This window comes from Hyla sarda, chromosome 2, assembly GCF_029499605.1.
Source record: "Hyla sarda isolate aHylSar1 chromosome 2, aHylSar1.hap1, whole genome shotgun sequence".
Taxonomy (NCBI): domain Eukaryota; kingdom Metazoa; phylum Chordata; class Amphibia; order Anura; family Hylidae; genus Hyla; species Hyla sarda.
The window spans coordinates 162,019,476-162,037,708 of NC_079190.1; the positions used below are offsets into that span (position 1 = coordinate 162,019,476).

An 18,233-nucleotide genomic window follows, 5' to 3' on the forward strand; every position below is an offset into this window, starting at 1 on the left:
CTCCTTGCTTGCCAGCATTAGGAGTGGTCAGTTCACAGGTGTTTCTGAGGTAGCGGTGCCGACCGTACTGTTTTTTGCAACCATCATTTTAATAGTATTGATTAGACATGTGCAATTCGGTTGGGCACGAATGTCTAATGACGAATGCATTTGTTATCCGTAAACGAACGTAAAGAATTAATTCTAATAACAAAAAAATAATAAAAAAGATACAGTAGTGATGGAAAAAATTGTATCTAACGAAATGTATCTTTTTTATTATGAAATGTTTATTAATTTTTAAACGGGGATCAATTTATGTGAGCGGGTGAAGCACTAAAAATGTAGCCGACAATAGTAAAAATGTAGTGTGTGGGAGTAGTAGTTACCTGTACTAATTGACAGATCGCCGGGGTCCCTTGCGATCCTCTTGTATAATGTATAGATGCGGCGGCAGCTCTTCTATGGTCCCCTGCACTCGCGTATATATACACACATTCATATTTCCCGCAGAGCTATGATTGGCCGGATGGTTCCAGCCAATCACAGCTCTCTGTGAGAAATAGGAATATGTGTATATATACGGCCGTGCAGGGGACCATAGGAGAGCGGCCGCCGCATCCATACATTATACAGGAGCATCACAGCGGGTGTCAGGAGTGATACCCGCAGTGATCTTTCCTTAACTACAAGTACTACTACTCCCAACATGGAGTAAACTCTGCTCCATGCTGAGAGCTGTAGTGCCTGCATTAATAGACAGATTGCAGCGGGTGTTAGAAGTTACACTCGCTGCGATATGTCTAGGGTACTACAGCTCCCAGCATGGAGCAGAGTGTGCTCCATGTTGGGAGTATTAGTACCTGCAGTAAGGGACAGATCCCAGCGGATGTCACTCCTCCTGACACCCGCTGCGATCGTCCTTACGTGAATGTCGGGATCAGCTGTTATCAGGGCTACAGAGACGGGAGAACAGCTGACGCGGAGCCGTAGGTATACATCGTATATCTACTGCCCAGCAACAACTTACAGTGAGCCTGCAATGTGTATACAGTATACACATTGCTGGCTCACTTAACCCCTTACTGAGCTGTGTGCTATGCGCAAGCCCAGCAAGGAAAGAGTTAACTTACACTGCTGGACAGTGTAGGTTAACCCTTTGGGTAGTAAACACTATATACAGATATCTATAGAAAACTGTATATAGTGTATGCAGAAGACTAATTCTGCTTACTTCCCTCGAGTATCGGGCAGAGCCGCTTAGCTCCGCCCCCTAGTGATGATGTAATTAGGGGCGGAGCTACAGAAGGGAACAAGGCTAGTTAATCTGAAGCTCTGTTCACATTGTCCGTTTTGTATAATGTGAACAGACCCTTCTGGCAGTGTCTACTCAGACAAGGAGACTCCAGCTGTTGCTAAACTACAACTCCCAGCATGCCCAGACAGCCAAAGGCTGTCTGGGCATGCTGGGAGTTGTAGTTTTGCACCAATTGGTGCCTCCCTTTTTTGGTAGACTTTGCATCATGGGTGCTCTCCCTAGCAGACAGCGCCAAAAATGTCATAACCAATTTTTTGTGTTTTTTTTCTTCTCGTTTCAGATCCCTGTATGCAGAGGATTACTGCGGATTCGATGGATTACGTCAGATAATTTTTTTTTTTCTTTTAATAAAATGGTTAACGAGGGCTGTAGGGGAGTGTTTTTTTAAATAAAATAATTTTTCCAATGTGTTGTGTTTTTTTTAATTGAATTTTCAGGCTTAGTAGTGGAAGCTGGTCTTATTGACTGAATCCATTACTAAGCCAGGGCTTAGTGCTAGCCCCAAAAACAGCTAGCGCTACCCCCCAATTATTACCCCGGTACCCACCGCCACAGGGATACCAACAGGCCCGGAGTTTCAAAAATAGTGCTCCATGGCCTAGGCGGTAACAGGCTGGCGTTATTTAGGCTAGGGAGGGCCAGTAACAATGGTCCTCGCCCACCCTGGTAACGTCAGGCTGTTGCTGTTTGGTTGGTATTGTGCTGAGAATGAAAATACGGGGAACCCTATACGTTTTTTAATTTTTTTATTTAAATAAATAAAAAAAAACGCATAGGGTTCCCCGTGTTTTCATTCTCAGCACAATACCAACCAAACAGCAACAGCCTGACGTTACCGTGGTGGGCGAGGACCATTGTTACTGGCCCTCCCCAGCCTAAATAACGCCAGCCTGTTACCGCCTAGGCCCAGGAGCGCCATTTTTGACGCTCCGGGCCAGTTGGTACAGACTCTTCCCGGCACCCCTGTGGCGGTGGGTACCGGGGTAATAATTGGGGGTTAGCACTAGCTGTTTTTGGGGGCTAATGCTAAGCCCTGGCTTAGTAATGGATTCAGTCAATAAGAACAGCTTCTACCACTAAGCCTGAAAATTTAATTAAAAAAAAACCACAACACATTGGAAAAATTATTTGATTTAAAAAAACACTCCCGCACAGCCCTCGTTAACCATTTTATTAAAAGAAAAAAAAATTATCCGCCGTAATCCATCAAATTCGCAGTAATCCTCTGCATACACGGATCTGAAACGAGAAGAAAAAAACCACAAAAAATTGGTTATGACATTTTTGGCGCTGTCCGCTGGTGAGAACACCCATGATGCAATATCTACCCAAACAAGGAGCTACCAATTGGTGCAAAACTAGAACTCCCAGCATGCCCAGACAGCCTTTGGCTGTCTGGGCATGCTGGGAGTTATAGTTTATCAACAGCTGGAGTCTCCCTGTCTGGGTAGACACTGCCAAAAGGGTCTGTTCACATTATACAAAACGTACAATGTGAACAGAGCTTCAGATTAACTAGCCTAATTCCCTTCTGTAGCTCTGCCCCTAATGACGTCATCTCTAGGGGGCGGAGCTACACAGACCTGCCCGGTACTCGAGGGAAGTAAGCGGAATTCGTCTTCTGTATACACTATATACAGCTATCTATAGATAGCGTAAGTTAACTCTTTCGTTGCTGGGCTTGCGCATAGCGCACAGCTCAGCAAGGGGTTAAGTGAGCCAGCAATGTGTATACTGTATACACATTGCAGGCTCACTGTAAGTTGTTGCTGGGCAGTAGATATACGATGTATACCTACGGCTCAGCGTCAGCTGTTCTCCCGACTCTGTAGCCTTGAGAACAGCTGATCCTGACATTCACATCAGGAGGATCGCAGAGGGTGTCAGGAGGAGTGACATCCGCTGCGATCTGTCCCTTACTGTAGGTACTAATACTCCCAACATGGAGCACACTCTGCTCCATGCTGGGAGCTGTAGTACCTGCATTAATAGACATATCGCAGCGAGTGTAACTTCTGACACCCACTGCAATCTGTCTATTAATGCAGGCACTACAGCTCCCAGCATGGAGCAGAGTGTACTCCATGTTGGGAGTAGTAGTACTTGTAGTTAAGGAAAGATCACTGCGGGTATCACTCCTGACACCAGCTGTGATTCTCCTGTATAATGTATGGATGCGGCGGCCGCTCTCCTATGGTCCCCTGCACGGCCGTATATATACACATATTCCTATTTCTCACAGAGAGCTGTGACTAGCTGGAACCATCTGGCCAATCACACTGGAATCATCTGGCCAATCACAGCTCTGCGGGAAATATTAATATGTGTATATATACACGTGAGAGCAGGGGACCATAGAAGAGCTGCCGCCGCATCTATACATTATACAAGAGGATCGCAAGGGACCCCGGCGATCTTTCAAATAGTACAGCTAACTACTACTCCCATCATGGAACAGTGTGTTCCATGCTGGGAGTAGTAGTACTACCTAAAAAATAAAAAATAAATAAAAAAGTGAAAAACACGCACACACTACATTTTTATTATTGTCGGCTACATTTTTAGTGCTTTACCCGCTCACATAAATTGATCCCTGTTTAAAAATGAATAAACATTTCATAATAAAAAAGATACATTAAGTTACATACAATTTTTTTCCATCACTACTGTATCTTTTTTATTATTATTTTTTATGGTACCCTACGAAATTTTAATAAAAAAGGTATCTCCATAATTTTTTAGGATCGCTAAAGTCCAAAAAAGAATAAAAAGATTTACCGAATGTACCCGAATACCGAATGTATCTGAAAAATCTAACTGAACACCCGAATACCGAATGTATCCGAAAAATCAAAACCGAAAATATTACCGAACCGAAAAATTTTTCCAAAACGAAAAAACTAAACTGAAACTAAATGAAAATTTTTCTAGTGCACATGTCTAGTATTGATCCACAGAATAAAGAAAAGTGTACAGCGTGAAAAGGAAACCACAATCTGCAAGATTGCAGTTTTCTTGTAAATTCCCTCCCACAAACAATATACTGTGTGTATATACATATATATATATATATATATATATATATATATACACAGCAACAGAAGAATACAGCAGCACACTGCTAGCACAAAGATATAGATAAAACATGAGTCTATTGATAAAACATGAAAAGCTATACAGCTATGGTGCAATAAATGGAAATATAAAATTATGAAGTTATGAAATAGTGAGGTACTTGGCTTGCAATTTGGCGAACACTCCCCCATATGTGCAATACAGACAAAGGATAAGTTAGCCAGCACTATTGATTCCAAACTATTATATGGACCTGGCTTACAGGTGCATTTTTTATGGTAAAATGAGTAATTACTAAGTACAATTGGTCACGCAGAAAAAAAGCCCTCATATGGGTTTGTGGATGGAAATCTGAAAGATTTGTAGCTGATAGAAGGCGAGAAGGAAAAAAACATAAATGCAAAAATAAAATTTGCGGATAAGGGTTAAAATGTCTGATCACGGGGGTCCAGCTTCTGAGAGCCTCGTGATCTCTGTGCAGTCACCCGGCATTCTGAACGCCCCCTCCCATAGACATGAATGGAAAGGTTGGGGTGTGACTGTACGGAGATCGCGTGGCGCCAGCAGCCGGACCTCCGTGATCAGACATCTTATCCCCCTATCCTTTGCACTGTGTCTTTAAGGGGTTAAATCACCCCTTAAGTACTTGTTCATTGTAGTGCTATGTTTGGTGGTTTCTGTATCCCCCAAGCCCAACACTAAGCATATCACAGTGTGTCAATTATGCAGGGAATGTTCCTGTGAATGTTTAGCATTAATATTTTTACTATATGACTTTTTATTGTGTGGTGAACTTATGTCTGGCTCAGTACTATTCAGTTTTTGTGGTGTGTTGACATAATTCCCATAATGCACTTGTTTTTGTTTTTCACAGCAGTTTTCATATGTAAATAGTTTTAATGCTTTTTCATTTTTTTTTCTCTAGGCATTCATGTCAATGTTTCAGATTTTAACGCAGGAGGGATGGGTGGATGTAATGGATCAAACTCTTAATGCTGTAGGAACTGTGTGGGCACCTGTAGTTGCTATCTACTTCATCCTTTACCATCTGTTTGCCACTTTGGTGAGTACAGGTTTTCTGTATGACATAAATATTACATTACAGAAATGAAAAGCAGTTTGTCTGTATTGATCGCTAATGTAATACAACTTAACCCTTTTTATTGGCATAGTGTACGTGCAGATAACCTTAGCAATGTGTTGTATTGGCATAGTGTACTTGCAGATAACCTTAGCAATGGGTCATGTATTCATATTTCACTGCTTGCTCATCACTGTTGTAATTAAGCTGGAGACAAAACTTCAAGCCTCTAGAGTATGAATACTTGATTAGAAATCAGTGCAGCTATTTCCTAAAGTCTGGTGAACACCAGGGGTTTGTTTCGCTGCTGCACTAATAAAGCCAAAATGCTATAAATAGATTAATTGAGGATTTGCAAAAAGGAAAAAAAAAATCAAGATAGGTTTGACATTTTAATGCCCTCTTCCAGACTTTCAGGAATGACCGTGGAAGCAATAAGACTTTTAAAAGGTTGTAGTCAATGAAACAGTGTGTCATTTCTAGTGGCTGTATAGTTGTTTTATGGCATTTAGCAATGTGTTCTGCAGCATCCAATATATTATTCCAAAGACTTTGCTCACAGTAAAATGTATCTAACTAACTATCCCACTTAAATGGTTACTACAGTTTCAAACTTTACTCAATTTTATTTATAAATCACTTCCTTAACCAAAAATAACTTCTTACTCCAGCTTGGCCACTAGGTGACAGCAATCTGCTGTCCACTGCTTGTTGTCAGAGGTAATCTGTCTTTACTAACAGCTAGAGCAGTACAAGCTACAGGAACTGGGGGTGGGGCTTAGCATGTGTTTTGCACAGGAGAGAGTGAGCTTGGTCTGTGTGCCCTAAATCTGAGATAGTAAGCATGTTGAAGGTGATCTACATTTTTCCTCAAAGGTAAATCAAGGTTTTCCTCCCATGTCTGACAACCCAAAAAGCTTAGGCAGGGTAGCTATTCTTTGTGTATACAGCAATGCATTTACTCCTGTATGTCTACAGTGCTCTAGTGTAATCCCTCCTGCTTTAGCTTCTCAACAGCAGCAGAAGCTCAATGTTAAGTGTACACCTTTCCCTGCTATGATCCTTTTGTGGTGCTGTTTATTTTCTTTCTGCTAGCACTTAGAACCTTGCAAATGTGTACATCAGTAACCACTTCTTCCCTCACATGCCATCTACACTGTGCGCACAATTATTAGTTTATACTTTAGAGGTTTCATTTTCACAATTATGGGGCAACTATTAGTGTGCAGAATTATTGTTACCTAATAAAAAGCAAGAAAATGTCATTAGTTTTATCTGTTGAAGGAAACTGGTCATCAGTTTGATGCTGTCTAAATTGGCAGCACCATACAACTGGTGGAGGCATCACAATCCTGACACACTATGAATTCTTGTGAGACACTTGGGCATTTTAACCTAAGGACAGGAGTGGTGCTGTTTTTGGATGTAGTTAGTTCTGTAATTCTATCCTGGATAACTCTTTTAAGTAAATCTGATTGCTGGAATATATGCTTCACTACATAATAGACCAGACTTATTCCTAGCAGTGTGAAATCCATGGGACACTTGCAACAATATCTTTTTATTCCAGTATATGAATTACTACTATACCCATTCTCATTCTCCTTCTTTTTTTTTTTTTTTTTTTTTTTAACACATTGTTTTATTAACATTTCAATAAAAGGAACACAACACCACACAGAGTTGTACAGTTAGTCAGTGGATGGCATACATATCAGTCATGGAAGTTGTAGAAAATCGCGAACACAGAGGCAAGCAAGTCCCTAAAATAACATTGTTAATCATGCCATGTCCGAGTAGTGAATGGTGAAAGTAGTACAAGTAGCTAGCTCCTCCACTTCGCTCATACAGAGAACCATGTCCATCATGCAATCAAGCTCTCCAAGAGAGGAAGGTCCGGGTACACAGACCTACATCTAACCCACCTCCCACTATACAACAATGTACAGAAATCATAAAACAAAAATAAATCAACCTAAATAAGGTCAGCCTGCAACAAACAGAGGTGCAAATGACCCCAAAGATAGGATAGAAAAAGATGGAGAAAGGAAATAGAATCCAACATATAGACACAAAAGCAAAGAAAGGAAAGAAAAAGAAGTAGAGAAGAGAGGAGAGAAGTCTGCCTCACCACCCCAGACCATTGCTACTGAGAAGTAATCTGAACCTATTCCTCCACCCGCAATCTCCCTAATGTACCCGCCAGGGATGCCCTACAATACCAGTAAGAATGGCACAAATCAGACAGACAGGAGTTTCGCGATTTCTTGGGGTGGGTAGGCAAATTCAAGAAACCGCCTCCAGTCCCTGAAAAACTTTCCGGACCAAAGTTCCGTATTATGCAAGGTCTCTAGTCTATCAATAAATAGAAGACCCTTCATAGTGTCTACAATGTGCGTCAATGTAGGGACCTCCTTTTGCAAACAGAAACGCAATAAGCATTTAACCGTGGACAACAACATGAGATGAATCCCTTTAATAGCAACTAAACTGTCTGCTGGAGACTGTGATCCCCTGGTTATGTAATGAAAGATCATACCCAGCGGGGTCAGAGGGACCTCCACTTGTCATACCTGTGTGATATACTCCCCCACTTCTTTCCACATGGCCAAGAGAGCTGGACACTCCCAGAGCGCGTGCAGGAGACCCACCTTTTCTAAGTCACACCTCTAATTCCTTCTCCCAAGATAGAAATATGGTGTCTCTCAGTGAGTTGAAAGCCACCCGCTTTAAATGAGCAAATATGTCCGACAAGCAGAGAGCCATCAGCATCCAAGGGGACATGTCTTACCTGCTTAATACCCACAAGATGTTTCCCTGAGGGAAAGAAGATGTGTTCCAGAGAGGCAGACCTAAGGACATTATTCCAGGCAGCAATTGTTTCTTTCAGGCGGAGGCTCATTTTAACAGTAGCCGGTAATTTGCCATACGGAGTGTGAAGGAGAGCACCCAAATCCTACGGTGGCGCCAGCACCTTCTCCATGCACAAATTTGAGAACCAGGAGGTTTTCAGCATCCAGTCCCTGACATGCCTGTTTAAAGCCACCAAGTTATACAGTCGGATATCCGGCATCTGCAGACCCCTCTCAGGTTTGGGTAGACATAGCTTCCGAAAAACAATCCGAGGTGTTTACTCTTCCATAGAAAGGTAGCTTCCTATCCGACAATAGATGTTGTCGGATAGGAAGCCAGGCGTGGAGATTCTGGCTAAGGGTGACAAGTATAGGGCATACCAAAGTCCGGAAGGCTCCTGAGAATCCAAAACAGTTGAGGACACTGCGCAGCATGGCCCAACTCACATTATCGAACGCTTTTTCTGCATCAGCGGCCAATAGGCCCACCGAGTCACATCCAGTGTCGCCAGTATTGATCGGATGTTAGTCACTCCAGATCTGCCTTTGACAAAACTTGACTGATGGGAGCCCAGGAGGCCCAGAAGAATATTGGCCAACCTATTGGTCATAATTTTGGCCAACAATTTGAGATCTTGAATGATTAATGAGATGGGTCTGTAAGACCCAGGATTATCCGGCAGCTTCCCTTGTTTGTAAAGGACCTTGATATATGCTGTGTTGCTAGAGGCCTAGAATAGCATTAAAAGGAGTGGCCAGAGGAGGTGAAACATCCGCATCCTAAGCTTTATAAAACTCTCCCCCAAAGCCGTCAGGTCTGGGTGCATGAGGAAATCTCTTCAGTAGTTAGTTATCTGCGAATTAAGCAGGGCCATATCCTCCTCAGCAACTTTAGGGAGGGACAGCGCATCTAAGAAATGCCGTCCAACTTGGACATCCACCACGACATTAGCGTAGAGGCTCTGATAGAACTGTTGAAGCATGGAGTTGATGGCTTTGGGGTGACTATGTGCGACTCCTGATTCATCTACGAGTTCCCTGATAAATTCCCCTTTTCTCCACGTTTTGGACATGCGCGCAAGTAATTTACCTGCTTTGTTCCCAATTTAAAATAATCCACGGATCTATGGTCCCTGAAAATATTGTCCCAAGTTTCCATGCTAGCTTCGAAGTCCCTTTTAGCCCCCACCCATAAGTCCTTATTAGCAGTTGAGGGCGAACTCAGGAAGGTGGTATAAACCTCACGTAATTTAACAGTTGCCACCACATAGGCAGACTTACACTTCCTCTTTTTCGCTGCAACATAGGCAATGATACGGGCCCTCAAGACTGCCTTTTCTGTATCCCAGAATAAGGATGGTTTATTAGCAGAGGAAGCATTAGTGGAAGCATATTCCATCCACCATCCTTTCAACTGGGCAAGAAAATCTGCATCAGCTGCCAGAAAAGTGGGAAACCACCATAATATGTCCGTGCCTTTGGGGTGTGTGTCCCTTAATATTAGGCATAGAGGGGCGTGATCTGAGATGACTAGATCGGATAGAAGTATCTCCTCTACCCTTGACAGCAGGTCCTGAGAAGTTAACATATAATCAATTCTAGACCAGGCGTTTTGTGCGTGGGAAAAATGCGTATACTCACGACCCATGGGATTATAGTGTCTCCACACATCCGTCAGTGCAGTGGATTCGGTAAATAGGAGTAAAGAGTTGTCCACCTTGGAACTCGCCGAGAGGGAATCTATGGTGCGCTATCTGTCCTCCTCCACCCTAAGTACGGTGTTTAGATCATCCCCAACTATTAGGTTTCGGGAACCATCCTGTAGCAACTTGGCTTCTAGAGAAGAGAAAAAGGCAGGATGAGACACATTCGGGTCATAAACATTGTACACAGATACTCTACCCACAGGCATGTCTAGAAGAATATGAAACAGGCGACCTTCAGTGTCCACGTCTGACGAGATCTGTGAATACTGTAATCTCTTTTGAAATAAAATCAGCACACCTGCTTTGCGATTGTCAGCTGGTGAACCCATCACCTCCCCCACCCACATTTGTTGCATTCTAGGGAAATCAGAGGCAAGTAGGTGGGTTTCTTGCAATAATGCTAGTTCAGCATCCAGTTTTTTCAGATGTCTAAGGACCATACGCCTCTGGCAGGCGATTGGAGACCTTTGATATTCCATGTCGCTATTTTCATGTTGTACACTGGGGCGATGCAGCGGAAGAAAGGGAGAAAAGGGAAGAGTGGAAAGAAAGGAAGAAAAAACAAACAAACAAACACACAGAGAAGAGCTGCAGAAGAGAGCAGACCACAAAAAAGAAATAAGCCAAACCAAGGCATACCCAAAACCCAAGTAAGACCCAAGAAGCAGTGCTAAAGACCATAACAGACTTCACTTCTTCCGCATACTTCTGAGGAGGCACTGAACTCTCCCCCGAAACATTCAGTAAAACACTACCACACCTCCTCCCCCCTACAAAGTCAAAATAACTACATCTCCCAGCATGCCCTTCGGCGATCATTACATACTGGGAGTTGTAGTTTTGCAACAGCTGGAGACACACTGGTTGGAAAATACTGAGTTTGGTAACAGAACCTAACTGAAGGTTTTCCAACCAGTGTGCCTCCAGCTGTTGCAAAACTACAACTCCCAGCATGCACGGTCTGTCAGTACATGCTGGGAGTTGTAATTTTGAAACAGTGTACACAGTGTAATTTTGAAACAGTGTACATTCACACGGGCAGGTTTACAGTAAGTTTCCTGCTTGAAGTTAGAGCTGTGGCAAATTTTTTGCCGCAGCGCAAACTCCTAGCGGTAAACTCACCGTAACCCGCCAGTGCAAATGTACCCTAAAAACACTACACTACACTAACACATAATAAAGGGTAAAACACAACATATACACCTCCTTACACTGTCCCCCCCCCCAAAAAAATGAAAAACGTGTTGTATGGCAGTGTTTCCAAAATGGAGCCTCCAGCTGGAGGCACCCTGTTTGGGAATCACTGGCGTAGAATACCCCTATGCAATCACTATGTAGTCCTCAAATGCGCATGGCGCTCTCTCACTTCAGAGCCCTGTCTTATTTCAAGGAAACAGTTTAGAGCCACATATGGGGTATCTCCTTACTCGGGAGAAATTGCACTACAAATTTCCGGGGGCTTTTTCTCCTTTTACCCCTTATGAAAAGGAAAAGTTGGGGGCTACACCAGTCTGTTAGTGTAAAAAATATATATTTTTTTACACTAACATGCTGGTGTTGCCCCATACTTTTTGTTTTCACACAATTTGTAACACAATTTCTCCTGAATACGGAAATACCCCATATGTGGACATAAAATGCTCTGTAGGCACACAACAAGGCTCAGGAGTGAGAGTGCACTATGTACATTTGAGGCCTAAATTGGTGATTTGCACAGGGGTGGCTGATTTTACAGCGGTTCTGACATAAACGCAAAAAAATTAATATCCACATGTGACCCCATTTTGGAAACTACACCCCTCATGGAACGTAGCAAGGGGTATAGTGAGCCTTTACACCCCACAGGTGTTTGACGAATTTTCATTAAAGTTGGATGGGAAAATGAAAAAAAAAATTTTGTTCACTAAAATGCTGGTGTTACCCTAAATTATTCATTTTCACAAGAGAAAATAGGAAAAAAGCCCCCCAAAATTTGTGACCTCATTTCATCCGAGTACGAACATACTCCATGTGTGGATGTAAAGTGCTCTGCGGGCGAACTACAGTGCTCAGTAGAGAAGGAGCATTGGGATTTTGAAGAGAAAATGTTTCCAGAATTGAAGGCCACGTGTGTTTACAAAGCCCCCATAGTGCCAGAACAGTGGACCCCCCCCCCACATGTGATGCCATTTTGGAACGTACACCCCTCACGTAATGTCATTTTTCATTTGCACAGCCCACTGTTCCAAAGATCTGTCAAACGCCAGTGGGATGTAAATACTCACTGCACCCCTTATTAAATTCTGTGAGGGGTGTAGTTTCCAAAATGGGGTCACATGTGGGGGGGTCCACTGTTCTGGCATCACGGGGGGCTTTGTAAACGCACATGGCCCCCGACTTCCATTCCAAACAAATTCTAAATGGCTAAATGGCGCTTCTGAGCATTGTAGTTCGCCCACAGAGCATTTTATGCCCTAACATGGGGTATTTCCATACTCAGAAGAGATGGGGTTACACATTTATTATTTTTTTTTGGGGGGAGGGCATTTTGTCCTATTTTCCCTTGTAAAAAAATTTTATTTGAGGGAAAACTAGTATTTCAGTGAAAAAAAAATTATTTACACATCCAACTTTAACGAAAAGTCGTCAAACACCTGTGGGGTGTTAAGGCTCACTGGACCCCTTGTTACGTGCCTTTAGGGGTGCAGTTTCCAAAATAGTATGCCATGTGGGGGGGGGGGTTTGCTGTTCTGGCACCATAGGGGCTTCCTAAATGTGACATGCCCCCCAAAAACCATTTCAGAAAAACTCACTCTCCAAAATCCCATTGTCGCTCCCTCCCAAGCCCTGTACTGCACCTGCCGAACACTTGACATACACATATGAGGTATTTTCTTACTCGAGAGAAATTGGGTTACACATTTTAGGAAGATTTATCTCCTTCTACCCCTTGTAAAAATTCAATAACTGGGTCTACAAGAACATGCTAGTGTAACAAACCTTTTGAATGTAATTTTGAATACTTTGAGGGGTGCAGTTATTATAATGGGGTCATTTATGGGGTATTTCTAATATGAAAGCCCTTCAAATCCACTTTAAAACTGAACTGGTCCCTGAAAAATTTTGATTTAGAAAATTTTGTGAAAAATTGGAAAATTGCTGCTATACTTTGAAGCCCTCTGATGTCTTCCAAAAGTAAAAACATGTCAACTTTATGATGCAAACATAATGTAGACATATTTTACATGTAAATCAATATATCATTTATTTAGGATATTCATTTACCTTTATAAGCAGAGAGCTTCAAAGTAAAAAAAAAATGCCACATTTTACATTTTTTCATCAAATTTTTGAATTTTTCACCAAGAAATGATGCAAGTATCGACAAAATTTTACCACTAACATAAAGTAGAATATGTCACGAAAAAACAGTTTCTGAATTAGAATGAAAGGTAAAAGCATCCCAGAGTTATTAACGCTAAAAGTGACAGTCGTCAGATGTGCAAAAAATGGCCGGGTCCTACAGTGAAAATTGGCTGGGTCCTTAGGGGGTTAAAAACGACCCATAGGGATAGAAGAAAGAAAGACGCCGTTGACTGCCGGGTCTACAGGCAGCAGGCTGTTTCTCGGAATAACCGCTTCCTTTGGCATTTCATTGCATTATTTTAATAATGTATAGTAAAAGTTAGGTTTTTGCTAATTTTTCTGGGATAATTTATTTTAACTTTTGCTAGGTATTATGCATGGTGCTTAACCTTACACTTGTAACTGTAAGCATTTTTCAGTGTTGCAGTGAAAGGGTTGTTTTTTTGCGATTTCAGTTTGCTACCTTTGGCAGTTCTGATGCATAAGAGATATAATTCTTAACGACAAGAGAAGTTTGGAGGATAAATTTAGTAAGTTAAGACTTGAAATATGAATGTGTTAGTGCTGTGTATTCTGTAAATAAAGATTATTACTTTAATATGGTATTATCACTGTATAGCACATTTGATTCCAAAAGGAGCTCAAAAGATAAGCCAAAGAAACTATAGACCTGTAAATGTTACCTCTATTGGGGATAAAGGGGGAGATTTATCAGAACCTGTGCAAAGGAAAAGTTGCCCAGTTGCCCATAGCAACCAATCCGATTGCTTCTTTAACCCCTTAAAGAAGTAGTCCAGTGGTGATTCAGTGGTGAGCAACTTATCCCCTATCCTAAGGATAGGGGATAAGTTGCAGATCGCGGGGGGTCCGACCGCTGGGGCCCCCCGCGATCTCCTGTACGGAGCCCCGACAGCCCGCGGGAAGGGGGCGTGTCGACCTCCGCACGAGGCGGCGGCCGACACGCCCCCTCAATACAACTCTATGGCAGAGCCGAAGCGCTGCCTTCGGCAATCTCCGGCTCTGCCATAGAGATGTATTGATGGGGCGTGTCGGCCGCCGCCTCGTGCGGGGGTCGACACCCGCTATCTCGGCGGAGAGCCAGGGCCCCGTACAGAGAGATCGCAGGGGGCCCCAGCGGTCGGACCCCCCGCGATCTCAAACTTATCCCCTATCCTTAGGATAGGGGATAAGTTTTTCACCACTGGACTACCCCTTTAAGGACTCAGGATTTTTCCGTTTTTGCACTTTCGTTTTTTCCTCCTTACCTTTTAAAAATCATAACCCTTTCAATTTTCCACCTAAAAATCCATATTATGGCTTATTTTTTGCGTCACCAATTCTACTTTGCAGTGACATTAGTCATTTTACCCAAACATGCACGGCGAAACGGAAAAAAAAATGTAACTTTTGGGGGCTTCCATTTCTACGCAGTGCATATTTCGGTAAAAATTACACCTTATCATTATTCTGTATGTCCATACAGTTAAAATGATACCCTACTTATATAGGTTTGATTTTGTCGGACTTCTGGAAAAAATCATAACTACATGCAGGAAAATTTATACGTTTAAAAATGTCATCTTCTGACCCCTATAACTTTTTTATTTTTCCATGTATAGGGCGGTATGACGACTCATTTTTTGCGCCGTGATCTGAAATTTTTATCGGTATGATTTTTGTTTTGATCGGACTTTTTGGTCACTTTTTATTCATTTTTTAATGGTATAAAAAGTGACCAAAATACTCTTTTTTGGACTTTGGAATTTTTTTGCGCGTACGCCATTGACCGTGCGGTTTAATTAATTATATATTTTTATAGTTCGGACATTTACACACGCGGCGATACCACATATGTTTATTTTATTTTTTTTACACTGTTTTATTTTTTTTATGGGAAAAGGGGGGTGATTCAAACTTTTATTTGGGAAGGGGTTAAATGACCTTTATTAACACTTTATTTTTACATTTTTTTTGCAGTGTTATAGGTCCCATAGGGACCTATAACACTGCACACACTGACCTCCTATGCTGATCACTGGCGTGTATTAACACGCCTGTGATCAGCATTATCGGCGCTTGACTGCTCCTGCCTGGATCTCAGGCACGGAGCAGTCATTCGTCGATCGGATACCGAGGAGGCAGGTAAGGGCCCTCCCGGTGTCCGATCAGCTGTTCGGTCCCGAACAGCCCGACTGAGCAGCCGGGTCACTTTCAGTTTATCTTTAGAAGCGGCGGTCAGCTTTGACCGCCGCTTCTAAAGGGTTAATACCGCACATCGCCGCGATCGGCGATGTGTGGTATTAGCCACGGGTCCCGGCCGTTGATGAGCGCCGGGACCGCCGCGATATGATGCGGGATCGCGGCGCGATCCCGCTTCATATCGTGGGAGCCGGCGCAGGACGTAAATATACATCCTGCGTCGTTAAGGGGTTAATTTTGCAGAGGTCTTGTTAAAAATGAAATGAGCAATCTGATTGGTTGCTATGGGCAACTGGACAACTTTTCCTCTGGACAGTTTTGATAAATCTCCCCCAAAGTGTTTGATAGTTTTCCAAGAGATGCTATACTAAAGTATGCCATCCTTTTCTATAAGGATGTAAGTTCTAAAAACAGGTCAGGTGAATATAACTTTTATTTATTAAACAATATTTTATTTATTCATTATAAAAAATAATCAACAGGTCTGTGAAATATATCTTCTTTCTTTCCACAAAATGTAACCTGAACTGGAGCTAAAACTAATAGTAATGGCACAGGTGTGATAAATTAGCATGGATTCGCATACATAGTAACCACCATGTTTTTCAGTTCATAGAACATAAGAAAAGTAGCTGAAATGCTGGGGGCGTTAAGATGTTATAAATTTATCAGAATAAATTCTACTTGACAGTATTTCACAAAGAATCATTGTAAAGCGATAAACCAAAAACAAAAATCTCTTTTCTGTAAAATTATATTTTATGCATTTTGAGCTAGAACATAAAAAAAACTTCTGTCAAGAGACAGGATATAAAGAAAGTAGGCCCAATTTTATGTCAAATGTCTCCCTGTGGGGATGGCATACATTGCTATCTGATGCAGGAACATTATCATTATGAGATTTCGAGGATCCTTTTCAGTTTATACTTGGGCATTACAGCTAGGTTACTCATATAACAACAATTTACTATATAATTACTCCCACTCAAATGTCAGAAACGGTGGGTGGTTTACAGCTGAATTGCCAAACTGGTTATGTCTTCATCATTTTTTAGGATGTTATTTTCTTAAATACTGCCGTATTGCAATGTTTTTTTTAAGTAGTGCAGGTGGTTGGAAAATTGCTCTAAAGCTGCAGCATTTTAGCAGAACATTTCCCTGGCCTCATTATGTTAAGACTGAATGAATTTACAATATTTTACATTTTACTATGGGCTTTTCCCAAGTCTAAGTTTTGTTTTCTCTATAAAATTTTTTTATTTTTTAATGAAAATTTTTTTACTATTACAAAGTTTGTTGTAAACCATAATATACTGTCAAATGAAAACAAAAATAATGCAGTAAAATAGATCTAAAAAGAGTCAGTTTTCTTTAAATATTAATATTTTCCATTAAAGTTTACAGAAAGTGGTCTGTCAATGCACAAACCTGTGTAGAGGAAAAGGTGACCAGGTTTATTAATCCCTTTAGGATGAAGGGCGTACCTCCTTGCATCCTGGTACTTAAAGGGGTACTCCAAAATCTTCTTCAAAAATTTCCAAAATTGTTGTGTTTTTTCTTGGGGATTGTGAAGCCCTGGTGTGTACTCATGCTTCAGCCAACTCCAGGCTGTGTCATTCAGGCATATAGTTTACTGATGCCGCTGCTGTGCCTGGGTCTGGGCATAAAAATTTTGTTATGGTAGGTAGCACCAGCTATCCAAAATCTTCGGTTGAAAATTCTAAATTCATCTTTTAATCTTAGGGATTGTGAAGGCCTAGTGCCTACTCATGCTGCTGGCAACTCTGGGCTGTGCCATTCATCCACTATATGGTCTCCTCATGCTGCCAACACCTCCACGCTGTGTCATTCAGCCACTATATGGTGTCCTCATGCTGCCAACACCTCCATGCTGTGCCATTCAGTCACTATATGGTGTCCTCATGCTGCCAACACCTCCACACTGTGCTATTCAGCCACTATATGGTGTCCTCATGCTGCCAACACCTCCACGCTGTGTCATTCAGCCACTATATGGTGTCCTCATGCTGCCAACACCTCCATGCTGTGCCATTCAACCACTATATGATCTCCTCATGCTGCCAACAACTCCACGCTGTGTCTTTCAGCCACTATATGGTCTCCTAACACTGATGCCACCTCCAGGCTCTGTCATTGTGCCGCTCTGCTGCAGTGATTCTAAAAGCGATGCTGGTAATCTGCATGTTATTCTGAATAACAGTATTATTTCACTACCCCAGCACACTCCATATGCGTTTTAGAACACAGCAAAGTGTTCTATACCCCTATTGAGGCTGTCTGTAGGCTAGAGAGAGCCTTTTTTAACCCCTTAAGGACCAGGCCATTTTACACATTAAGGACCAGAGCGTTTTTTGCAATTCTGACCACTGTCACTTTAAACATTAATAACTCTGGAATGCTTTTAGTTATCATTCTGATTCTGAGATTGTTTTTTCGTGACATATTCTACTTTAACTTAGTGGTAAAATTTTATGGTAACTTGCATCCTTTCTTGGTGAAAAATCCCAAAATTTGATGAAAAAAATGAAAATTTTGCATTTTTCTAACTTTGAAGCTCTCTGCTTGTAAGGAAAATGGATATTTAAAATAAAACATTTTTGGGTTCACATATACAATATGTCTACTTTATGTTTGCATCATAAAATTTATGAGTTTTT

General features: G+C 41.8%; 1 protein-coding gene across 9 annotated transcripts in view; it reads left to right on the plus strand.

Annotated features, from left to right (window-relative positions):
- The window catches only part of NALCN (sodium leak channel, non-selective), a 657,013-nt gene that overhangs the window by 422,790 nt on the left and 215,990 nt on the right, over nucleotides 1-18,233 (plus strand). For all 9 annotated transcript variants that reach the window (XM_056555671.1, XM_056555665.1, XM_056555672.1 and 6 more), the window contains one exon: nucleotides 5,298-5,435. In XM_056555671.1, coding sequence (XP_056411646.1) covers nucleotides 5,298-5,435 — 138 coding nt within the window. The remainder of the gene's footprint in view (nucleotides 1-5,297; nucleotides 5,436-18,233) is intronic.